Below are 26,351 nucleotides of genomic sequence, written 5' to 3' on the forward strand. Positions count from 1 at the left end.
GAATCCCACAGGAACAAATGTGTCTCACGTGTGAACATTTTATTCCATTCGAGGAACAAACAGTTACCATCCTCACTTCAGGTTGCTTATTTTTGTTATTAGAATAGGGACAAGGAGGCTTGAAAAGGCATCCATCTCAAAGTATGATGTGTCTGATATTAAAACGTCTCCTGAACACCTCCAAGGACCTCCGGAGACAGTAGATAACTCATCTCCTTCTAAGCCAGTCCTTTTCATCTTTAAACATCTGACACTTCCTACTCGGAATGATTTACGATAGGCCTCCCTCTAGCTTCCACTCCCGGAAGTGAGTTCCAGCCCTTAAGTCACATAGAAAGAGACCCACCCTTCTCCCACACATGCCCCTTTCAGATCCGTCCTTTCCAAGTCTACTGTCCACTGTCCTCTCCACAGGGCTGCAGGTCCCTTCACAGCTTCACCGTCTTTCTGAACAAATTGAAGCGTGTCTATTGCTTGCATGGGCACCGGACCAGGGAACAGTAAGCCACCTGGTTCTGGACACCAGAACTCGGTGGAGACAGTACGAGGCGTCTAAGGGGCCATGTCACTCTCTTGATTCATATCAAACTCACCACTGACTGAAACCTTAGCCGTGACTCACTTATCACTACGGGACTGACCACACGCAAGCCTCAACATAATCTTATCTGGTTAGAACTGGCCCCTCACTCCAGGCTGTTGAGGACCTATTTTATTCTAAATGTGTCATAGGAGGTGTTTTCTGGCTCCTCCAACTTTGTGTCATCTGATAACAGAGTGGGCAGGCCTTCTATATTTCCATTCAGGTCAACGATATTGAATAAGATGGAGCTCACATGACGCCCCAAAAAGTGAAAGCAGGCACCCAAGGAGCCATTTACTCTGCAGTCCTTTGGGAACAGTCACTTGAGCAGATCTAATCCACACATCCAGGGTGTAGTTCTTTACCTTGTCTATAAGATGAGAGATTTTATCTAAGGATTTGGTACTGTACTATATCAATGGCGTTTTCCTGATAAATCCATTAATGTTCTCCATTAGACAGAGGATGAGAAGCTTGGATGCCATCACTGACACAACAGACAAGAGTTTGAGCAAACTCCAGGAGACAGTGGACTGGGAAGCCTGGCGTGCTGCAGTTGGACACGACTTAGCGACTGAACGACAGCAAATATTTTCCATCAAAGAAGGAAATGGAGACTCTCCCTTTTTTTCCCAGCTTCCTTTTTCTCCTAATCCATCTATACCAACTTCCAGTTAATGTCTTTTTCCTGGTAGGTAAAATCCATCTCAATTATACACTCACATTCTAGAACAGTTACTGCTTTAGGAGAAGAGCACTTTGGATTCTTCAGATACACACGCAAAGGAAGCTGATGAGAGAATAACCTTATAATGCAAAGAGAGATCTCACCAAAATCACTGAAATAGGATCTAAAGTTATTTTGGCTATAATTAAAGAAGTTTTAAAAACAATTTACCTTAACAAAAACCTACTTGAAGTTATTCACCAAAGCTGTGAGTACTACCTAAGCATTCCCAACTTTGTCAAAACAAGGGCACGATTTGTTACATGCAGTTGTGTGCATGCTTCCTGAAAAGGTCTGTTTGGCTTCTTTGTCTGCTATGATATACCAGTTTGATAAAGGTAGGTTAACAGAGGTGTGAGTTGATCTTACCTCTGTTCAAGGTTAACAGAGGTGTGAGTTGATCTTACCTCCGTTCAGGGGGTCACAACTGCCCAACTGGCCGTTGCTGTTACAATTGCATGGCTGACAGCTGCCTCCAAATTTCTGGGGATTTCCAAAATATCCGGGAGCACACCTACACAGAATACAGAAAAAGAGAGGAAACACCCAAAGAATGCGTCATTGACTCCACCCAGTTTTCTCAACTTCCAACTCCCTGTTTGGGATATCGTAACCCTATGGGAGAAAAGGCTGACATAGATTTGCGTGAGTGAATGTATCTCAGTAGAGATATTTGTGACTTGAATGGGAATGGTGAGGATGGGAGGCAGGCAGAGATTTCTCCCTTCCCCCTTGACACGCAGATGACATACCTACAGCCAAATGGCAGATGAACGAAACACAAACAGGAATCAGTGGTCTGATCAGTATGGAAATTAGGGATGGGTGAATTTTATGCAAGAGCTGAATTTCTGAAGATATGACACAATTACATACTGCTTAATTTACAGCTAATTTCCTCAAAGGTAAAAAAAGGAAAATTCATATAATTTCAATTTTTTGCATAAAGGGGGATTTTATTAATATTTCTTATTGTCCTATTCCAACTCTGCATAATTCACACTTATTTGCACTAATTACTGCAGTGATATACATAAGGGGCTTAAATAACTGAGCAGTTATAGCTGCTACCTTGGCCCGAGGCTTTATTATTCTAGATGATTTAGTGATGAAATGTCAGTTCCTTATTTATAAGTTAAAAGATAATATTTCCTTGATGGTGAGTTTCTACTTTTCTCAAACAATAAAACAAACCCATGTTAATGTTTCTGGAACTGGGAGGTAAATCAAAATATTTATGTTCATTAGCAAAATTCTACTTCCACTCTATTACCCACCCCACCCCCCAAATTGTCATTAAGTTGGTATGTGTGTGTTGTCTTATTATCAATGGAACTGATATGGCATTTGACTCTCTTCCAAAAACTTAGGGCTTCCCATGTGGCACTAGTGGTAAAGAATTCTGCCTGCCAATGCAGGAGATGTAGGAGACAAGGGTTCGATCCCAGGGGTGAAAAGATTCCCTGGCAGAAGAAATGGCAACTCACTTCAGCATTCTTGTCTGGAGAATCCCATAGAGAGGAGCCTGGCAGGCTACCGTCTACAGGGTCACAAACAGTTGGACATGACTGAAGCGACTGAGCATGCATGCAACCCAAATTTAAGTTTTGTATCAAAGAATTTCCAGGCAATTTAAATATGCGTTTCCAGTGGATAAACTGGTGATATAGTGCAAAGGACACAGGTTTTGAGTCAGTGAGATCTGGCTGCATTGATTCCTGCTTTCACCACCATGCATGTAATCTTGGGCTTATCTGATTCCACTTCTTCATCTGATTCCACAAGCTTCCACTTCTTCATCTCCTGCTGCTAAGTTGCTTCAGTCGTGTCCGACTCTGTGTGACCCATGGACTGCAGCCTACCAGGCTTCTCCGTCCATGGGATTCTCCAGGCAAGAACTCTGGAGTGGGTTGCCATTTCCTTCTCCAATGCATTAAAGTGGAAACTGAAAGTGAAGTCGCTCAGTCGTGTCCGACTCTAGCAACCCCATGGACTGCAGCCTACCAGGCTCCTCCATCCATGGGATTTTCCAGGCAAGAGTACTGGAGTGGGGTGCCATTGCCTTCTCCCTGTCTTCATCTATTCCTCTTATAAAAATGTAAGCTCCATGAGGATGTGATTTTGGGAGGCTGTTTTGCTCACTGATACATCCTTAGCACCTGGGGCAGTGCCTGGGCACATATTAGGTATCAGATATAAAAAGGCAATGGCACCCACTCCAGCACTCTTGCCTGGAAAATCCCATAGACGGAGGGGCCTGGTGGGCTGGAATCCATGGGGTCGCTAGGAGTCGGACATGACTGAGCGACATCACTTTATTTTTTCACTTTCATGTATTGGAGAAGGAAATGGCAACCCACTCCAGTGTTCTTGCCTGGAGAATCCCAGGGACGGGGGAGCCTGGTGGGCTGCCGTCCATGGGGTCACACAGAGTCGGACACGACTGAAGCGACTTAGCAGCAGCAGCAGCATAAATACATGTTGAATGAATGAATGAAAAATTGTACTAACCTTATCTATTTTGGTGGATGGATATAAGATAAAAGATAACCCAGTAAAGAATCTAGTACAATGCCTGCACATAACAGACACTCAGTAAAAGGCAGCTACTATCACTTCAAGACATGATGAAAATATTCATGTAATGGTATGTATTAATTGGTATCATTTGGAATGACTACATTTCAGAAAGTGGATAGGAAGTAGAAAACCCATGTATTCCCTAATTATCAGGAAGGTAACCAAGCTGAGGTGGCTTATCCAAGTCTACTAAGCAGGCTGTCCTAATAATAGGGCTTTCCTTGAAGCGTCCAGCCCCATATTCTGCCTCCTAACCATGCTACGCAAAAGATCTGGGTTTAAAATACTTTTTCTTCAGGTGTCTCACTTGTATCTAAACTTTCTACGTAAAAGATACATATTTACAAAATACCTTACTTAAAGTTACATAAATATTCCAGAAAATTTTATTCTGCTTCTTCCTTAATCTTGCAAAGCAGAATAAAATTTCTGGAATATTTATGTAATTTTAAGTAAGGTAATTTGAAAAGACCCTGATGCTGGGAAAGATTGAGAGCAGGAGGAGAAGGGGACGACAGAGGATGAGCTGGTTGGATGGCATCACCGACTCAATGGACATGGGTTTGGGTGGACTCTGGGAGTTGGTGATGGACAGGGAGGCCTGGTGTGCTGTGGTTCATGGGGTCGCAAAGAGTTGGACACGACTGAGCGACTGAACTGAACTCAACTGGTGCCTTTCTTCTTATTTAGCCACGACAGTGGCTAAACACAATGGACTTCCTGATTTCACAGATGACATTGGTACAGCAAATGAAGAGCAGAGAGAGCTTCTGTCATCTGTGGCTCTGAACAGCGGAGGGAGACACTGGTCCCAGAGCATGGGGCGGGGGCGGGGGCGGGGCTGGAATGTGAGCTGGGACCCCTTCCCTGCCCCTCCCCCACCCTCTGTACAGCTGTGCTGCGTACATCCTTATTCTTCACTCCACACTGCGCTTGTATTTATCACTGCCGCGCTAACCACTAGTGGCTGACGATGCCTGGCAGCCTGGCACAGAATGGGTGCTCAATAAATGTCTAACAAGTGAGAAAATGACATTAAAATGGCATTAAGCTGTAGAAAAGTGTTTTACACCTGATGTTAGCCAAAAGGCCAAGAAGCGATAGAAAAGTTTTTAGCAATGGAAAAGTTTTGTCTCTTTTTTAAACAATACTTGCTCCCTTGATGTATGATCAAATGTAACAAACCTAAGCTGAGACTACTGTTAATTAAGAATTTCCCTTTTCCAATCAGCTGCCTGCCAGATGGATGTCTCCTCCAGACTGGTGCTGTTTTCCACTTCACTGTTTATGAAGAACTGTACGGAACATTAAATTAGGAAGCCTCTCCCAGATGGGAGCCCCTTAGCTTTCAAATCATGGAGCCTGGAAGACCCTCCCAGGCCCACTCCCCACTCTACACATCTTTCCTGTCTCAGGGTGGCTGCCCCTTCCGCCCCTCCCCCTTCAGTTCTAGTGGGATGCCCCTCCTGTTGCAGCCTGATTTAGCCCAGTTCCCTGTTTTAGGGCTTACCCTGGTGACTTAGGCTGTAAAGAATTCACCTGCAATATAGGAGACCTGGGTTTGATCCCTGGGTTGGGAAGATCCCCTGGAGAAGGGAATGACAACCTGCTCCAGGATTCTTACCTGGAGAATCCCATGGACAGAGGAGCCTGGTGGGCTACAGTTCATGGGGTCACAAGGAGTCGGACACGACTGAGCAATTAACACTTTCACTTTCTCTATTTCAACAGCCCATTTGTATGCCTATTCACCACTAGACTGGAAAACCCTTGAGGGGAGAGTCTGTGCTCTGGTTGCTCATTTGTCTCTAATGCTCAGCACAGTGCCAGGCAGATACTAGGATCTCCATCCATTTTTCATTGAAGGAAAGAATGACTAATAGTGTGAGACAAACGTGAGCTAGGTTTCCCTTGCAGAAATGAAAAACAGAAGAAAATTGAATTGCTCCTTTTTACCATGGGATAGTGTCCAGACACTCAGCTGATGCCCATAAAAAGAGTGTCCCCTCTTCCACTCATGGCAGGTACCCTCGAGGCCCTTGGACTTGCTTACATTACTTCCCTGACCTGAGCTGTCTTCCAGCTCCACCTCCCAGCTCCACTGGGTTCTAGCCATTCCCTCGACCTACGTAAGTCCCACCTTGTCCATAAAATGTTTCAGATATTCCTGGTCCATAGTAGCCCCCCTTACGATGAAATTCAGTTGAATTGATTTTGTGCGTGTGTGTGTGTGTTTAATTTGGTAAAACTCTTCTAAAGTTATCCAGAAAAACAATATGCCAGAACAGTCCAGGAAACAATTTAAGCTCTATGAAGGGAACCTGGCTCAACCAAATAGTCAGTCATTTTATAGTTTCAGAAATGATTCAGAAGTGATAATAGCACAAGAACCCAATAAAATGTACAAATCCAAGTCCATACAGAAATTTTGTACATATGTAGCTTCAGTGATGGAGAAGGCAATGGAACCCCACTCTAGTACTTTTGCCTGGAAAATCCCATGGATGGAGGAGCCTGGTAGGCTGCAGTCCATGGTGTTGCTAGAGTCGGACATGACTAAGCGACTTCACTTTCACTTTTCATTTTCATGCACTGGAGAAGGAAATGGCAACCCACTCCAGCGTTCTTGCCTGGAGAATCCCAGGGACAGGGAAGCCTGGTGGGCTGCCGTCTATGGGGTCACACAGAGTCGGACACGACTGAAGCGACTTAGCAGCAGCAGCAGCTTCAGTGAATGTCTTCCCTGGTGGCTCAGTTGGTAAAGAATTGGCCTGCAATGTGGGAGACCTGGGTTCACTCCCTGGGTTGGCAAGATCCCCTGGAGAAGGTTCAGTTAATTCATCTAACGGTACCCAGGCAAAGAGGGATGAAAGCATGAGCGTATGGGATTGTGTCCCCATCACTCTGTGAGCACACATCCTGTGGTGAGCATAATATGAGGGATGTGAGCCTGCTCACCCTCAGCTGGGCTGGTCTCCCTGTGCCTCTCCTCACATGAACATTTCACCCTACAGAGTGCGGCTCCAGATGTAGCCAGATGCCGTGCACATTTCATGCAGTGAGGCCCCCCTGGATTATGGATACACAGAATACTGGAATAGTCAAGGTTATTTGAGCTCTGGTCAATTTTTGTCTTATATGTTGACCCTAAGTCTATCTGCCATGTGAGAAGCAACACCATAAAAAAGGCGAGGTTCCAATATTTCACTAATATCGAGATTTGAAGTTAAGAAGTAAAACCACAAAAGTTCAAAAACAGAGATTTCCCTGGGGGTCCAGTGGTGAAGATTTCATCCTCCCAATGCAGGGGGGATGGGTTCAATCCCTTATTGGGGAGCTAAGATTCCCATAGGTCTCACAGTGTGGCGATATAAAACCAAAAAACCAAAATAGGTATAAACATTTATATCCAACTACCTCCAAGGCCAAGAGTTGGGGGATGATGGAACTTAAGTGGAATTTCCTGGCCTTGACATCATGTTATCAATGAATACTTATTGTTATGGAAACAGACTGAAAATGAAAGTGTTATCCACTCAGTCATGTCTGACTCTTTGCGACCCCATGGACTGTAGCCCACCAGGCTCCCTCTCTCCATGGGATTCTCTGGGCAAGAAGACTAGAGTGGGTTGACATTTCTTTCTCCAGGGAATCTTCCTGACCCAGGGATCGAACCTGGGTCTCCTGCACTGCAGGCAGATTCTTAACCATCTGAGCCACCAGGGAACCCTGCATGGAAACAGATTACTAATATATAATTAGATGAGAAAATAAGTCAAAACAAAAAGCAAAACTGAAATCTACATTATTTTTAAAGAAAAAGTCTGTGCATATAGAACTGACATGTAAGAACATACAACAACTTTTTTTGGGGGGGGCCGCACGTGGGATATTAGTTCCCCAATTAGGGACTGAACCTGTGTCCCTTGCAGCGCAAGCACAGAATCCTAACCAGGGGACCACCAGGGAATTCCCTTCAACAAGTTTTAACAACGGTTTTCTGTAGGCAGAAGAAATATGAATAGCACTGTAGGTGGGCAGGTGTGAGCATAGGGCAATTGGAAGGGTGTGGAACTTACTAGTTTTTTGCCTTATTAGCTTTTGGCTCACCTATTTTATGGGGATTCCCAGGTGGCGCTAGTGGTAAAGAACCCATCTGCCAATGCAGGAGATAGTAAGAGACATGGGTTTGATCCCTGGGTCGGGAAGATCCCCCTGCAGGAGGGCATGGCAACCCATTCCAGTATTTTTGCCTGGAGAATCCCCATGGACAGAGGAGCCTGGCGGGCTACACCCCATGGGGTTGCAAAGAGTCGGACAGGACTGAAACAACTTAGCACACACGCACCTGTGTTACATCATTTTCATAATTTATAATTATAACATTTTTTATAATTATGTACTGATCTTATGAGAGTTATTTAAATTTTTTAAATGTTATCCATATGATTCATTTTACTGTTACTTTCCCAGGTATCAATGTATGTGTGCTCTCTTCCTGTCTAGATAACAAGTATCTTTTGTACCCTTCACAATAACTGGGCAGAATAGCTAATTATGAAATATTGTTCAGGAAAAACGCAAGCTTGCCTCTGCGGCCTTTATAATCAAGTACATACCTTCCATTTTGTAACATGTATTCTTTTGTTTCCCAAACATTTCTAAATACCTATTATATGAATAGTAGCTCACTGGGCACTAAGGGATTCAGAAATGAGTGAGACACAGACTGTCCTGCCAGTGTTCATAATGTCGTGTGTGCATTAACAGGGGGGTGTGTGTAGGGCTGTGGATACGTGTGCATGTGTGGGAGCATGTAGAGTTGCATGTTTGTGTACAGGCAAGCAGGGATGTGTATATTTGGGGATAGAAGTTTGAGTTTCGATGGTGGTAGGAATACGTAGATATATGTCTGGGGAGGGGCATGCAGGAGTGTGCGTGGGAGTGGGGATATGTAGGCATATATGTAAGCACAGGGGGATACAGGGGCGTTTGCTGGAGTGTATAGGACTATGACATATTGGCCCTAATTCTCAAATTTCCACAGGTACAAAGCAAGGAAGAGAAGGAAGTTAATGATTTATGAAGTGACAGGCTTGTGTTTTTCCCAAGAGACCTTTTCCCAGCCTCAGAGAAACCAGCGGCCCCACCCCAGCTCTGAGCCCCACCCACACCCAGGGTGCCTGTAGCAGCCTGCCCGCAGAGCCCACCCCACCTGTGAGATGGGGGGAGGAGGAGAGAAGGGGGGCACGGGGGAGGGCGGCACCCACCTTTCACAGCGTGTTCCTGTGTATCCAGGTTTGCAGGAGCACTTGACGTTTTCCCCAGTCACAACACAGCCGGTGGCAAAACTTAAAAAAAAAAAAAGACAGAAAAAAGCCCCAGTAGAAACATAAACCCACAGGTTCTTATGCTCATTATTTTTTGCCACATGAAGTGAAACTGGAAACCAAGGGTCCAGGTACCTTTCATGTGAAGAAAATTTTGCCCATCAAAACTTGTCGAGAGAATAATGAATGATTTCAGCTGACATCGGGCAAATCTGGGTGAATAGGGACTGAAGGCATTTTTATTTTCGGCTTGGAGAAATACATTCCTTCCCTTAAGACAGAGTAAAGTAACGCACTTGGGAAGAGATGGTGACGACAGCACTTTTTCCAGAAATAACAAGGAAGGAATCAAACAAGTCTGGGCAGAAAAGAAGAACAGAGAGTTCTGATTCTTTAAAAAAAAATTTTTTTTCCCCTCCTTGCTTATTCTAGTTCTTTTATCTTATACTGGGCACAATCCCTTCTGGGAAGAAAAAGTATTTTGTGTGGAGGGTTCGGGGGTGGGGGCAGGCCCACCCAGAGTCCCGTAGGGGACTAAAGTACAGATCATGCTTGGGCCCAGTTAGCTCTGCGGACATGGTCCCTGCTGATTTCCACACTTTTCCAATCAGGTTGTTGCAACTTCTATTCTCTTTCTTTCAGTTCTAAACTGGTGTATTTATAGAAGCTTCTTTAAAAAAAAAAAAAATTAAACCAAGAGACCATGAAAAAGTCCTTGTTGCCTTACGAAGAAACATCTATGACCACTGAACATTGCACTGACATAGATGTGAGGGGAAATAACTCCATTTATCACTAGCTGGTAAGAGAATTCTGATTTTAAAAACTATTTACTAATTTGGGTGTGCTGGATCTTAGCTGCGGCTCATGGACTTAGTTGGGCTTCCCCGGTGGTGCTAGAGGTAAAGAACCCCGCTGCCAATGGAGGAGACATAAGAGACTCGGGTTTGATCCTTGGGTCAGGAAGATCCCTTGGAGGAGTGCTTGCCTGGAGAATCCACTCCAGTATTCTTGCCTGGAGAATCCCATGGACAGAGGAGCCTGGTGGGCTCCCTAGGGTCGCAAAGAGTCAGACACAACTTAGCACGCACACATGTGAGCTTAGTCGCTCTGTGGCACATGGGATCTTAGTTCCTCAACCAGGTATTGAACCTACATCCCCTGAATTGGAAGGTGGATTCTTAATCACTGGACCACAAGGGAAGTTTCAAAGAGTTCTTATTTGGGAAGCTTCTCTTGGACAATTGGATAGATATAGAATTACACCTTTAAAGGGACAGTTAGAAATTTGTCAGCAGTATTAATATTGCTGGAAGGAGAATTAGATAAAAATAGGATTTTACTGATACATCCTAGGAACTGCGTGTTACTTCAACTACACAGAAGCTGAAAGCTGACCTTGATGATAGCATGCTTTGCAACCAAAGATCAAACGCTTTCCCCAAGCACACTGTGAACATCTTGCAGCTTTTTACTCTCTCCAGCTTCTGTTCAAACAAGCCTGGGCAAGTGTCAAGTGATAGATCCCTTTACAAATAAAGCCACAGGACCAGGCAGGTTTAAGGAGTATCAAACACACAGATAGCAAACCAGGGTGGATATTTCAAATATGCATCTCCAGAAAAGCCACATTGGGCAGGTGGCTTCTGATAATTTTAAGACTCGGCCAATTTCTCTGCTAGCTCAGCTGATATCAGCCAGCCTTGCAGTCCACACTTGCTCCTGAACCTGGGCACTACTGGTACTTGATCACCATCACTCTGATTTTTCATATCAAATCTTGCTTCACTTGGTTACCTGTTTATATTTTGTCTGGACTCACAGTGAACAAGTGATGATGAGCAAGAGTAGGACAAAGTGCCAAAGCCAAACTGAACATGAATTATCACGAAAGGAAAATGACGGCTTTCTACTGACAGAGTCTTCTGACCTTACTGGAGCCTGGATGATAATGCAGACCACATCCCTCTGAGGCTCAGAACTGTCCTGTGGCTTCCATCACACTGAGGATAAAAGTCCTTAACATCCAAGTGCCTTACTCTAGCCTGAAAGGTACAGGATCTGTACCCTGGCTGTCCCACCAACCTCATCTCCCAGCCAGCTCTCTCTCAATGCAATCAAGCCATCCATGCCTTCTTACTGTCCACAAACTCATCATCACAGGAGTTTTCTCATCTGTTTTTTCCCCCCTTGCCATGGACCCTCATCATATTGTCTTGGTACTCCACCTCATCACTCTTGAGTCCCTGCCCAACAACTCCAGAAAGCCCTGCTACCACCCTCTGTAAAGAATCCACTATCTATCATATAACCCTTTTATCAGTGGTGTGGCCCATCTCTGAAGTTATACTTCAGACTGATTTGTGCACATTTTACTGAGGAATAACCCCACTCTCTCCTCCCATTCTTCAGGTGAAGCTTAATGTCTTTGCCAGCCTTCTTTACTGCAGTTACCCCAGCATCTGGAGGAGGGATGATGCTCAATAAATTGCTTAGACATTAAATGAAGAGCAAAAGAAAAGAGGAAAAGGCAAAACCCTGAAGAACACAACTTGGAGAGTCTGTTTTTGTTTGGTTTTGTTTCCATTTTTTGTCTATTCCTTTTTTAAAATAGAAAATTGTTTTATTGAGATAGACTTCACATATCATACAAATCCACCCACCTAAAATGTTAGATTCAATGGCTTTTAGTGTGTTCACAGAATTGCGCAGTCATGACCACAAACAATTTTAGAGCATTCTCATCACCTCTGAAAGAAATTTTATGCCATTTAACAGCCCCTTCCCATTTCTCCCCACCACCCATTCCCCAACCCTAGACACCCATCAAACTATTGGGTTGGCCAAAAAAGTTAAATCGGGTTTTTCCATCATGGCTACAAAAAATCCAAATGAACTCTTTTGCCAACTCAATACTTCCTGTCTTTATAGATTATTGTCAAACGTCTACAGTACCTGTCTGAATGAGGACATGGGCAGACTCTGCAGGATCCATGAATGGTGTTCCAATAGTAACCCTCTTTACAGCGCTCACAGTGTTCCCCTGCAGTGTTATGCTGGCAGTTCTTGGGAGAGAGAAACAGTAAAATTAATAACAACCTATTACATTTATTACTATTGAGATTACTGTCATCTTAATTACTCACACAATTATAACTCAACCCCCTCTGACATAGCAATATCGATTTTGCTAATCATATGCTTTTCCCACCCAGCCAATCATTGTTGGTGCCAGAAAAATGGTGTAATTGCCCTCCCATCAGCTATTTGGTGTTATCATGGGGAGGAAGGGCAAAATGGAGCCAGGTCAGTGGGGTTAAAATCCCACTTGAACATTCCATAGCTGTGGGATCTTGGGCAAGTCCCTTCACCTCTCTAGGCCTCGGTATTTTTTAATAAATCAACTTTTTTGGCCATGCCACATGGCATGTGGGATCTTAGTTCCCTGGCTAGGGATTGAACCTGTGTTCCCTACACTGTGTGGAAGTGGTTGAGTGTGGAGTCTTAACCACTGGACTGCCAGGGAAGGTCCATATAAATAGTGAAGGTGATGGAATTCCAGTTGAGCTATTCCAAATCCTGAAAGATGATGCTGTGAAAGTGCTGCACTCAATATGCCAGCAAATTTGGAAAACTCAGCAGTGGCCACACGACTGGAAAAGGTCAGTTTTCATTCCAATCCCAAAGAAAGGCAATGCCAAAGAATGCTCAAACTACTGCACAATTGCACTCATCTCACATGCTAGTAAAGTAATACTCAAAATTCTCCAAGCCAGGCTTCAGCAATATGTGAACCATGAACTTCCAGATGTTCAAGCTGGTTTTAGAAAAGGCAGAGGAACCAGAGGTCAAATTGCCAACATCCACTGGATCATGGAAAAAGCACAAGAGTTCCAGAAAAACATCTATTTCTGCTTTATTGACTATGCCAAAGCCTTTGACTGTGTGAATCACAATAAACTGTGGAAAATTCTGGAAGAGATGGGAATACCAGAACAACTGACCTGCCTCTTGAGAAATCTGTATGCAGGTCAGGAAGCAACAGTTAGAACTGGACATGGAACAACAGACTGGTTCCAATCGGGAAAGGAGTTCGTCAAGGCTGTATATTGTCACCCTGTTTATTTAACTTATATGCAGAGCACATCATGAGAAACACTGGACTGGAAGAAACACAAGCTGGAATCAAGATTGCCGGGAGAAATCTCAATAACCTCAGGTATGCAGATGACACCACCCTTATGGCAGAAAGTGAAGAGGAACTCAAAAGCCTCTTGATGAAAGTGAAAGTGGAGAGGGAAAAAGTTGGCTTAAAGCTCAACATTCAGAAAATGAAGATCATGGCATCCGGTCCCATCACTTCATGGGAAATAGATGGGGAAACAGGGGAAACAGTGTCAGACTTTGTTTTTCTGGGCTCCAAAATCACTGCAGATGGTGATTGCAGCAATGAAATTAAAAGACGCTTACTCCTTGGAAGGAAAGTTATGACCAACCTAGATAGCATATTCAAAAGCAGAGACATTACTTTGCCAACAAAGGTCTGTCTAGTCAAGGCTATGGTTTTTCCTGTGGTCATGTATGGATGTGAGAGTTGGACTGTGAAGAAGGCTGAGCGCTGAAGAATTGATGCTTTTGAACTGTGGTGTTAGAGAAGACTCTTGAGAGTCCCTTGGACTGCAAGGAGATCCAACTAGTCCATTCTGAAGGAGATCAGCCCTGGGATTTCTTTGGAAGGAATGATGCTAAAGCTGAAACTCCAGTACTTTGGCCAACTCATGCGAAGAGTTGACTCATTGGAAAAGACTCTGATGCTGGGAGGGATTGGGGGCAGGAGGAGAAGGGGACGACAGAGGATGAGATGGCTGGATGGCATCACTGACTCGATGGACGTGAGTCTGAGTGAACTGTGGGAGTTGGTGATGGACAGGGAGGCCTGGCGTGCTGCGATTCATGGGGTCGCAAAGAGTCGGACAGGACTGAGCGACTGATCTGATCTGATCTGATGATGTATATACTATTCTAATTTTCCTAAAATGTACAGTTAAAATAATACCCACTTTCCAAGGTTATCAGGACTTGTAGGATCCAGAGAGGAGTCTCTCGGGGGTGTCAGGTGAGGGTGCTGTCAGCTTCCTATACCTTTACTTTGCTCGGCCTCCCTGACTCTCTCAGAAACATCTGTCCTTTTGAACTAAGTGCTCCCCTTTTCACGTTAGTTCCCTTTCCTTATTGTTTATTTATTTGGCCATGCGGGGTCTTAGTTGTGGCATGCAGGATCTTTTAGTTGTGGCAGGTGGGATCCAGTTTCCTGACCAGGGATGGAACTCAAGCCCCCTGCATTGGGAGCTCAGAGTCCTAGCCATTGGATCACCAGGAAAGTCCCAGTTTCCTTTCCTTTATAGCTCCAAATGACAATTTTAAAGAAGAGCTGCCTGGAGAGAGATGCTTTAGTCCCATGTCAACTTAGTTCTGAGCTGAAAACACTGAGGAAGTAAGAATGTGGAGAAGCAAGAATGGTGGTGAGGTGACCTGAATCCTATGATAAACCCTCCCCAAACCCCTCTGAACTCTGGGCCTTTAGAGGGGCACGGGGAGAGGAGCGTAGAAGGGGGTTAGAAACTGAGTTGCTTGATAAAAAGCCCATAAGAATGTCCGAAATACCACTCACTCTCAGCTGAAATCATCTGAAAGCATCTTCCTCAGTCCTGCAAATTTGAGGCATCTACCTATCAGATTTCCTTGTTTTACTGTGAATAAATGAGTGAATGAATGAATCCATATCCACCCTCACAGCATGTGCTTTCCAAGGTCCATGTGACAGCAAACTGTGCATGAACTAGCTGCTCAGCTGTGCTAGGTGCAGGGGCGCAAAGATAGAGTGGTACCCTGACTCGGGGCTAGACAGAACCCTGTGAGTAGACATCTTCATACAGTGTGGAGAATACGATGACAAAGGTGTTGGCAGCATGCCCTAATACCAAGAGGAGCCTCAGGGAGGCGATGAGGCCTGTGTGGAGGACAGAAGGAGAAGAGCAAGCTGGGTGGGGAAGGGAGGAAGGGCGCACTGGGCACGGGGGCCGGTGTGCACAGGACCTCAGTCTTGCAGGAGATCAGTGGTGTGGACGGACAACCTGAAGCAGCTGGTGTTCCCGAGGGTGAAGTGCAAGGGGGCAGGATATGGCTGGAGAGGCAGCAGCACAGATCAAGGGGCCCTGAGGCTGCCTGAGGAGTGTGAACGTCTGGGTGTGAGCCTCAGGGGACCCCCGAGTCAGCTGTGAGTTTCAGATAAATCATCCTGGAGGCAGGGGGAGACGGGCTCCAGCAGCAGGGAATAAAAATGAGGAAAACCAGTGTGGTGGTCCAGTAGCTGGGACTTCGAACTCCCTATGCAGGGGGCCTGGGTTCGATTCCTGATCAGGGAACTAGATTCCACATGCTGAAACTAAGAGTTTGATGCCTCATCTAAGAGCTGGGGCAGTCAAATAAATAAAGTAAAATAAATAAATATAAAATGGGCTTCCTTGGTGGTACCAATGCAGGAGACACAAGAGACGTTTAGATCCTTGAATCGGGAAGATTCCCTGAAGCAGGAAGTGGCAACACACTCCAGTAATCTTGCCTGAGAAATCCCATGGACAGAGGAGCCTGGCTATGGGGTTGCAAAGAGTCAGACACAACTGAGCAGTCACATGTGTTAAGCATAAAAATTAAAGTAAGATAACTGAAAAGTAAAATTCCCTTAAAAATAAATAAAAAAGGAGGAAAACTGAAGAACGAGGATGAGAAGAGAGAGGAGGGAAGGAACTGGAAACAAAGGGAAGCTGACAGGTGACTGGATAGCAAAGGCAGAGGAAGGGAGAGAAAGCGGCCAGGAGAAGGCAGAACAGCAGGGCCTCAGCGGAGAGAAGGGAGCCGGTCATCAGAGCTCCATCCGGCCAACGGCACCCACAGGACACGTCACTGGCTTCGGCTGCCTCCCCGCTGGACACATGCAGCTTTACTGCCAGGGGGTGGGCTGGTTTCTTTTTACCCTTTGAAGCTTATACTTGAAATGACAGGGAGAGATGCACATGTGTGAAGGTCCCAGACTTCAAAATTGACTTTGGACCTCGGGAAGCGGAGGCCTATGTAAAGAATCGTCCCGTCTGCCAGCGAAAAGGGCTGGGTCTCCTTGTTTCTGTTTTCTGAGGATGGGGCTGCATGCGCGGCTCCCGGGCAAGGGCCATGTTGGAGTGCAGGGCCAGCACCCACGGCCTGCCGCTGAGCTGCACACTTGTGTGTGTGCTCATGTGTGCACGTGTACATGGGTGTACACATGCACACCCCCCACCAGACAGCAAGCCTCCTGAGAGTAGCGACTATGTCCCATGGTTCTAACCCCAGCGCTTAGCTTAGTCCTTCCCATAAGAGCAAATACTCAGCAAGGGTTCCCTGAATGAATCAGTTCTAGAGGGCACGTGGCCGTCAAGGACAGGGGAAGACAGAGCTACAAACAAAAGTGAAAAAGAGAATCTTGTTGTTTGATTGAAACACGAACTATGACTCTCACTAGTGATCCCTTCACTGGATGGATGGACTACAGAGAAAACTCCCTTTGTTCTCTGGCAGCATTTATAAAGTGGCCTCGCAATGACTCAACGGCAAGATAAGTATTTTTAATGACAGTGTCTACCTGTGTTACACACATCACACAGTATGAAATACAAACTATTACATGAGATACCAAAGAGCTGAAAAATAATACTGCCTGACATCTCTTACACTTTCGGAACTTATAAGGCTAAAATCCTACAGAATATTCTGTCAGGCTTTTTACAACAATTTCCTGTCCTGGCCTGTTCTGTCTTGCAGAGGAAATAGCTCCTCAGGACACGCTGAATGGGCATAAAACAGTCTAGGAACTCAAAGAGCTGAAACACACTCTAGGTGCCTCGCACAATGCAGAGGAAGCCCGCTCCAGGACAATGCATTTCTGAACCACACAAAAGAAGTGGGGGCTCTGTATTCAGGCACCAACGTGGCCTCCTTGCCTTGGAACTGTCCATCTTCCTTCTAACTGGGGAGACCGTGGCTACTGGAGGGGGGACCTCTGAGGATAGGGAGGAAGATAGCAGAATAAAAACTGTTTTGCTTCAGGATGCATGAGAAAAATCTCCTGAGAACCTAGTTTTGTGTGAGAGAATTTTCTAAAACATACCCAAAGAAGATAGTTTTCTGGTGGCTAAGTCATAAACCACTGGGACTCCCCTTGCCTGTCTTCCCCTATAAACGCACTGCCTTGGCAGCCATGCAGGTTAGTGTTTGATGGATGGAGAGTGTGCCTTCAGCCTTTGACAGCATCTCCTTCTCCTCTGATCAATTTTTTAAGCCACTGCTCATCTGACAGCAATGAGGTCTCCTCTCTGCAACCTCCTGCCCCACCTCAGCTCAGCTCAGTTCAGTTCAGTTGTTCAGTCGTGTCTGACTCTTTGCAACCCCATGAATTGCAGCACGCCAGGCCTCCCTGTCCATCACCAACTCCCGGAATTCACTCAAACTCACGTCCTTCGAGTCGGTGATGCCATCCAGCCATCTCATCCTCTGTCGTCCCCTTCTCCTGCCCCCAATCCCTCCCAGCATCAGAGTCTTTTCCAATGAGTCAGCTCTTCGCATGAAGTGGCCAAAGTATTGGAGTTTCAGCTTCAGCATCAGTCCTTCCAAAGAACACCCAAGACTGATCTCCTTTAGAATGGACTGGTTAGATCTCCTTGCAGCCCAAGGGACTCTCAAGAGTCTTCTCTAACACCACAGTTCAAAAGCATCAATTCTTCGGCACTCAGCTTTCTTCACAGTCCAACTGTCACATCCATACATGACCACTGGAAAAACCATAGCCTTGACTAGACGAACCTTTGTTGGCAAAGTAATGTCTCTGCTTTTGAATATGCTATCTAGGTTGGTCATAACTTTCCTTCCAAGGAGTAAGCGTCTTTTAATTTCATTGCTGCAATCACCATCTGCAGTGATTTTTTAGCCCCCCAAAATAAAGTCTGACACTGTTTCCACTGCAACAAAATTGAGGTCCAAAGGAGTAGCTCTGGTTTACTATATCCTGGCAAGAGTTAGGGCTTCCCAGGTGGCTCAGGGGTAAAGAATCTGCCTGCAATGCAGAAATTGCAGGAGACGTGGGTTTCACCCCTGGGTTGGAAAGATGGAGGAGGGCATGGCAAGGATGTCATGCCAGTATCCTTACCTGGAGAATCCCATAGACAGAGAAGCCTAGTGGGTTATAGTCCACAGGTTCGCAAAGAGTCGGACACAACTGAAGCCACTTAGCACACACGCATGGCAAGAGTTAAACCCCAGCATCTACCAATTATTATCATCTAGTGAGATTCAGAAGCTAAGGTGTAATTTAATTGCTCAGACAGAACGTTCTCTGACGGCGCATGTTAAAATGGAGGGAAAGGGGACTTCCCTGGCAGTCAAGTGGTTAAGACTTCGCCTTCTAATGCAGGGAGTGAGGGTTCTAGTTGGGGAGCTAGGATCCCACATGCCTTACAGCCAAAAAAACCAAAACATAAAACAGAAGCAAAACTGTAACAAGTTCAATAAAGACTTTAAAAATAGTACACAGGAAAAGAAATCTTTAGAGAAAAAAAAAAATGGAGGGAAAAGTGAGTGTAAAGTAATTCAGCCTGGTTACCTGGTGCTGCACGTGCCCCTGCCCCACCCCATCCCCTGCTCACATAATCACCTCTATTTAGGGTTTGGTAGAGGTGACGTCTGATGTCTGAGGCCTAGCGGAGGGGGACGGGGAATACACAGATCATTTGTTAGTAACATTCCAGCATCAGTTTACTCACAATGCATATTCCCGAGCCATCCTGGCAGCGATTGGAATGCCCGTTACAGTTGCAGGGAACACACCATCCGGTGTATAAGCCTTTGTTCTCATGATAGTATCCAGGGCTGCATCCCTGTTTTGCAAACAAATCATTTAGTCAATACAAAGAAAGAAATTTATTATCCAAGGCAGGTGACTATCCTGACCGTCCAGCATTGACCTTTCTATCTTCCCTACTTTGGTCAGTGTGTGAACTTCTACCTTCCAATGCAAGCCAGGTTCGCTTGCTTTTTCCATCAGGTTTTCTGTTGTTTTCACATCTTGGTGGATGTGAAAGTAGCTGGTGGAGTTTGTGGTGGAATGGGAGATGTGTGGTGGGGAAATCAGAGCAAAGGGGGTGTGGGGGGTGGACTGTGGAAGTTGGGTGCCTCTCCTTCTCAAGCCAATCGTTTTGAGGGCCAGTGGAGGCACGGAAGGCTGAAAAAGCAAAGAGGATCAGGACCTCAGTCTGCCAGGGGGGAGGACCTCTGAGCAAATCCCTTCAAGTTCTCTTTGGGTAGCCACTCCAAGTGTGGATTTGGGCTGGTGGGGGAGCTGGATGGGAGGAGGGGAAAGGTGGGATCACCACTGGGATTTAATCAATAATGGCAGGTCTGGTGGTACCCATTCACTGCTACTCACCAGACTACAGGTGACTGGGAACCCTGGGGAAAGGAAACAGCTTGCATTCTTGTACAGAACTTGATAGGGATGTTTGGTTCCTACTGAACACAAGGACCCAGCTTAAGGCAATTTCCGTGAGTGTGGTCTCCTCTTATTCAACATTGCTTTGATTAACCCTATCTCCTCTATATTGCCTTTTTGCAGTGTAATGCTGCAAGTTATTATTTTTCATGTGGATGAGAAGAATTATGATGATGATGATGAGAAGAAGCTCACACACTCCCCAGAGCTGAATATTCCAGTTGCTGCTAGAAATTCCTTCTAAAGCTACACAAATGATGCCAAATCATACACAATAACAATATATAATTTCCAATATAATTTTCCCTTCAGCTATTAGGAACCATGTCGAGGCAAAAGAATGCACTACAACAACTTAGATTACTGAATGGGCTTGTCTAAGGAGAATCCAAACATGAAAGGAATGTTCTTAAGCTGAAAGCACAACTGAGAGATACGTTTGAACTTAATTCAGCCAGTGGTGGTATGATCGTATCTGCAAAAAATCTCTACTAAGAAGGCACAAGGGCCTTATAATTATCACCATATACCCCATTACATGATTATAAAATTATCCGATTTAATAAAGAACAAATTATCTAAATAATAAATATATATGGTTTATTTATGACAACATGCCCAGTAAAAGCTTTAATTAAATATTCTTTGGTGGGTGAGGACGGTCTATCCTGATTAAAGGTAAATCACCCATCTTAATTTGCTTTTGCTTAGAAATAGAAAAACACTCCACAAGAACTATGTATCATGTGACTCTCAGAACATTTGTCAGTTATGGGAATATAATTATTTTCTCACCTCTGTAAAGCACACAAACTCTACATTTAACATACGATTCTGTTCAACTATTCAGGCTGTATTGAAGACTTGTTCTAAATGAAAACGAATGTGTCCCAACATGTTACTTCAGTAAAGAGACTTTGCAACTAATAATTTTTTAAGTCACAATTTTTCAGGATAACTTTTCCAATAAACTTTTGTAGTACAAATGATAAAATGATGTCTCTATCAAGTTTCCTGGATCACTTTAGCAGCCATAGCGTTTATTTCTCTGTGAATATACAGGTACTATCCAGGAAATTTAAATACAGTGAAAGCAGAATTTATGAATGTTTAATGCCCAGCTAATTGAAGCACATCTGTTAGGTATTACACAAAATTGATCTCATCAATTTTCTTAATCTTAAATAGGGATTCCACTGATGCTCAGAGTTTACTTTATGGGCAATTTTTCTCCCAAGCAGAGCCTGGAAACCTACAAGCATCCAGACTCTTATCCTAAGCCTTGGGTTCGTCTAGAAAGGGCATGAAGTTTCCTAGACATGAACATCCCACAGGCATTCAAACTCTAGCTGCCTCAGCATTTCCAGGTGGGCTGATGTTTATGGGGTTTGTGGTTAACAGCCCAGGAGAGCGATCTGTCAGGCACCGTAATGAACACTGCCAGTCAGCAGATGGGGGAGCCATCGGCCCCTCCCCCAGCCCACCCACTTCTCACTCATCACCCTGCCTTGAAATCTCAGGGAGCTGGGAACCCTTCCCCACCCAAAGCAAAACGTAAAAGGGCCGTTACCTGGCTGGGCTTAAGCTCCACATAACTTGCTTGCTGTTGGTTTTGACCCGGAGATGGAGGAAGCACTACCCTTTGCTGCTGTGAACTGTACCCCAGACACTGCCCCAGGGCTGCCCCAAAGATCCAGAGCCATCCTGCACTCCGGGCAGACCACCTCACTGCCGGGGGCATCGTAGTCCCTGGGCGTCCTGCTGGCTGCGCGCAGACCTCTGCCTCTTCCTCTTATACCTGCCCTTCCTGCTCGCTGCCCAGGCCGGGCTGACTCAGGTAGAAGGCAGGCTGTCTGCGGCAGGAGGCCCCACCTGTAAACTTCACCTGTGAGTCAGCCTGGGAGAGCACGCACATAACAGTCCCGCAGGGAAGCGCGCCACTCTGTAATTCCTGCCAGGTGGGGCAGGCATCACCTTCTACCCACCTCACCCCTGAGACGGCACTCGAAGCTGTAAATCACAGGCTGAGTCATGAGCCTAGAACACGCCCTGGGCAGGAGGGTGGTGAGCCAGAGGTCCCTCTCTTTCCCTTGGGCTAGGAATTTCACTTAATCGGGCTACAAAAGACAGAGAAGGCAGGGGGACAAAGAACGGAGCCACCTGTGGACTAAAAGTTACCTGGCAGGAATCCTGAGAAAACCACAGCGAGTATATTATATTTTAGCCTGCAAAATAGGTCACATTTTAATCTGCAAAAATATTATACCTTCAGGTTAAAAAAAGAACCGATGGGCAGATCACCTTTAGGGTTTTCTGCAATCCAGGGGTCGGGAGGGGAAGTTAAGGAGGTTGCTAATTGCATATCCGACAGGCGTCTGGAATTCTCAAGATGACAATGTTTGCTATTTCCTATTCATTGTACTACCTACTGTGCTTTCTTTCCCTCTCTTTGGGAAAAGGAAATATTTGCAGCTTGAGATATGAAATAGTTTCATGTTACAGCACACAGAGGACAGTCAAGTTGACTGGGCCTCCACTGAGGATCTGCTGTGAGCTGGAAGCTTGGACTGAAACTTCCCCTGAAGAATCAGGACGTTTTCTGGACCATAACTCCACAGGGGGATGGGTGCTGGAAAGAGGCCCTGGATTAAGGAAAGGCAGGAGGGCCCTGGGTCAACTCCCGGGAAGGCAGTGGCTCACATATTGGGATGTGCACAGTTACTTCCTTCCTGCCTCCCAGAAAGTCCAGATTTCTGAAACCCCCAGGATCCACTGAGCTCCTAATGCTTTCTGATGGGTTTTGAGACAAGTGATTTTTTTTTTTTCATTTTTAATACCTGCAGGTGGTCCAGGTAAGATAACACGCTAGACCCCCAGCAGAAACTTGTTTGATGGTCAGAGGGCTCCAGGCCGTCCAAGAGGGCTGGACAGCAGACAGGCACACCAGCCCCAAGAGCCCTTCAGGGCATTCGATGGTTGAGGGGCAGCTCCTACCTGACATGAGTCACCTGTGTAGTCAGGGGGGCAGGCACACATCTCCACGCTCTGTGCTCGACGTCCACTTCCTGTTTCCGAGGCCTCCTCCAGCCCCACCCCGCTCAGGGTGAGCCGCTGCGTCTCAGTGAAGTAGAGGCCCCGGAGGTGCACACCTTGCAGTCTAGACAGCACGGTCATCAGCTCCTCCCGGGACACGGGGGCCTGGCTGCTGGCATGTCTGAAGTTTCCCTACACGTGAAAGCAGAGAGGCGAACTCAGTCCCAGGGACCGCAAGACAGCCAACCAGAAGGAACCCAACAAAAGACACTGAAAATGCATCAGGAGTAGAGAACAAACTTACGGTTAGCAAGGAGGGAAGGTGGGATAGACTGGGAGACTGGGACTAACATACACGCATACTGCTGTTCACTCACTCAGTCGTGTCCGACTTTGCGACCCCATGGACTGTAGTACGCCAGGCTTCCCTAGTTTACTGTGTATAAACTACACAGATTATAGTATGTAGTTTATACATAGTAAACTGTTCCTAGTGCCCTAGTTTATTATGTATAAACTCAACATTACTATGTATAACTAGATAACTAGTGAGAACCTACTGCATAACACAGGGAGCTCTACTCAACGCTCTGCATGCATGCGTGCTAAGTCACTTGAGTCTGACTCTTTGTGACCCTATGACTGTAGCCCACCAGGCTCCTCTGTCCATGGGGACTGTCCAGGCAAGAATACTGGAGTGGGTTGCCATGCCCTCCTCCAGGGGATCTTCCTGATCCAGGGATCGAACCTGGGTCTCCTGCATTGCAGATGGATTCTTTACCACTGGCCCACTGAAGAGACTCTATGGTGACCTAAATGGGAAGGAAATCTGAAAAAGAGGGGATATATGTATACATATAGCTGATTCACTTTGCCTCACAACAGAAACTAACCCAACCTTGTAAAGCAACTATATTTTGTGGTTGTTTAGTCACTAAGTTATGTCTGACTCTTTTGTGACCCCATGGACTCTGTCCATGGGATTTCCCAGGCAAGAATATGGGAGGGGGTTGCCATTTCCTTCTCCAGGGGATCTTCCTGAGCCAGGGATTGAACCAGCATCTCCCACATTGGCAGGTGGATTCTTTACCACTGAGCCACCTGGGATACCCAATAAAAATTAATAAAAATGTATGCATCAGGGAAAATACTAAAATGAGATAGGTAAGTGGACACGTAGATTTACATTCAGAAGTCACATATCCTGGATTGTTCCCAAGAAGGAAGAGAGCCATGAGAAAGAGGGGGAAAATGAAGGCAGAAAATTAAAAGCAATAAAATGAAATCAGATTTCTCAGTGTTCAGCTTATTGCAAAATGCACTTTTGCTTGTAAAAGCATAAAGGGAGTGAAAAAGAGTAGAGAGGCATATGGAAACGGAGTAAGTCGCACAGCTCAGATCATTCATTAAACATTCATAATTGTGACAGTCCAATCTTTTCTTGCACACACACACATTCATGTTATTTTATTTTTATGATGGTGAAAAACATGTAACATAAGATTTACCATCTTAATCATTTTTAACAGTATGGTGAAGTGAAGTGAAAGTGTTAGTTGCTCAGTCTGTCCGACTCTATGTGATCCCATGGACTGTAGCCTACCAGGCTCCTCTGTCCATGGAATTCTCCAGGCAAAAACACCAGAGCGGGAGGCCAGTCCCTTCTGCAGGGGATCTTGCTAATCCATGGACTGAACCCCAGTCTCCCGCATTGCAGGCAGATTCTTTACCTCCTGAGCCCATGGAAGCCTAGTGTACGGCAGTGTTAACTATATTGTGTTAATGTGATTGTGCAACAGATCTCTAGAACTTGATCATCCTGCAAACCTGAAACTCAGCACCTATTAAGCAATAACTGCCATTTCCTCCTCCCCTAGCCCCTGGCAACTACCATTCTCCTTTCTGTTTCTATGAATTTGAGGACTTTAAATACCTTGTAAGTGGAATCACACAGTAGTTATCTCTTCATGACTTGCTTATTTCACTTGGTGGAATGCGTTCAAATTTCATTCACGTTCTAGCATATGACAGAACTTTCTTCTTTTTTAAGGCTGAATAACATTCCAGTGTGTATGTGGCACAGTTTCCTTATCCCGTCGGCAGTCGATAGACACTGAACTTGCTTCCACCTTTTGGCTACTGTGAACAGTGTCACACTGAACATGACTGTGCAAATATCTCCAGAACCCTATTTCCAACTATTTGGAATATAGAGCTGACCCTTGAACAATGCAGGTATTAGGGGTGACAACCCTCTGGGAGTCAAAAACCTGTGAAAATCTTCCCAGTCCACTCTCCACATCTGTGGCTTCAAATGCATCGATTTGACCAACCACAGATCATGTAGTACTGTAGTATTTAGTGGCAAAAGATTCAGGCTTTTTTTTTTTTTTTTTTTCTGGAATAGATGCTTTTCAGATGACTGCTAGCCTTTGGTTAACTGTCAAGACTTCTAAACTAGTTGACTTTGACCATGTTTGCCAGTTTTCTCATTGCTTTTGTGGAGGAAAAATTGGGAGAGGTTCTTCACCATTTTTGCTGGCATAACCTCTCTCATATAAACAGAATCGCATAATATGTGAACTTTTGTGTCTTGCTTCTTTCCTTCAGCATAATATTTTGGGCTTCATCCACTGTGGAAGTTACCGGTACTTTTTGTTCTGTTTATTGCCCAATGGTATTCCACCATATGGATGGACCAGTACAGAAATGTTACAGCATGTCCACAAGTTTAAGGTACTTGAAAAAGTATCCCCTTGAGGATATATTTAACAATTCTCACTGCACATATTTAAATGTTTTTATTTGTTTCTCTGGCTGCCTGTGCCACATTTTCTTTGTGGCACTCAGATCTTCCATCTTCATTTCCTCATGTGGGACGTTTTAAAGTTGCACCTTCTGAACTCTTAACTGCAGCATGTGGGATCTAGCTCCCTGACCAGGGATTGAACCTGGGTCCCCCCACATTGGGAGCTTGAAGTCTTAGCCAGTACACCACAGGGGACATCCCTGGACAAATTTAATAATATAATTGAAACATTGTTTAAAGGAATAGTTGTAAATAAGTAGGTGTAATACAATGTTCTACAATTTGATAGGGCTTCCCAGGTGGCGCTAGAGGTAAAGAACCCACCTGCCAACGAAGGAGATGTGAGAGATGTGGGTTCAATCTCTGGGTTAGGAAGATCCCCTGGAGGAGGGCATGGCAACCCACTCCAGGATTCTTGCCTGGAGAATCCCATGCACAGAAGAGCCTGCCAGGTTACAGTCCATAGGGTCGGACAAAGAGTCGGGCATGACTGAAAGGACTTAGCATGCACACACACATAATTTGATAAGCTCTCCTTTATTTAGCTATATTATTCTTATTTCTTATTCTTATGATTATACAGTGGAAGTGAGAAATAGATTTAAGGGCCTAGATCTGATAGAGTGTCTGATGAACTATGGAATGAGGTTCGTGACATTGTACAGGAGACAGGGATCAAGACCATCCCCATGGAAAAGAAATGCAAAAAAGCAAAA

General features: G+C 45.2%; 1 protein-coding gene across 2 annotated transcripts in view; it reads right to left on the bottom strand.

Annotated features, from left to right (window-relative positions):
• The window catches only part of LAMA3 (laminin subunit alpha 3), a 250,109-nt gene that overhangs the window by 62,593 nt on the left and 161,165 nt on the right, over positions 1 to 26,351 (bottom strand). The window contains exons 38-42 of one of the 2 annotated variants that reach the window (XM_027525882.1): positions 22,788 to 23,018; positions 19,069 to 19,182; positions 12,176 to 12,285; positions 9,161 to 9,241; positions 1,718 to 1,824 (exon numbers count right to left, since the gene is read on the bottom strand). In XM_027525882.1, coding sequence (XP_027381683.1) covers positions 1,718 to 1,824; positions 9,161 to 9,241; positions 12,176 to 12,285; positions 19,069 to 19,182; positions 22,788 to 23,018 — 643 coding nt within the window. Of the gene's footprint in view, positions 1 to 1,717; positions 1,825 to 9,160; positions 9,242 to 12,175; positions 12,286 to 19,068; positions 19,183 to 21,363; positions 21,642 to 22,787; positions 23,019 to 26,351 lie in introns of those variants that run through there. The other variant, XM_027525883.1, reaches the window with a different exon arrangement.

This window comes from Bos indicus x Bos taurus, chromosome 24 (assembly GCF_003369695.1).
Source record: "Bos indicus x Bos taurus breed Angus x Brahman F1 hybrid chromosome 24, Bos_hybrid_MaternalHap_v2.0, whole genome shotgun sequence".
Classification (NCBI taxonomy): domain Eukaryota; kingdom Metazoa; phylum Chordata; class Mammalia; order Artiodactyla; family Bovidae; genus Bos; species Bos indicus x Bos taurus.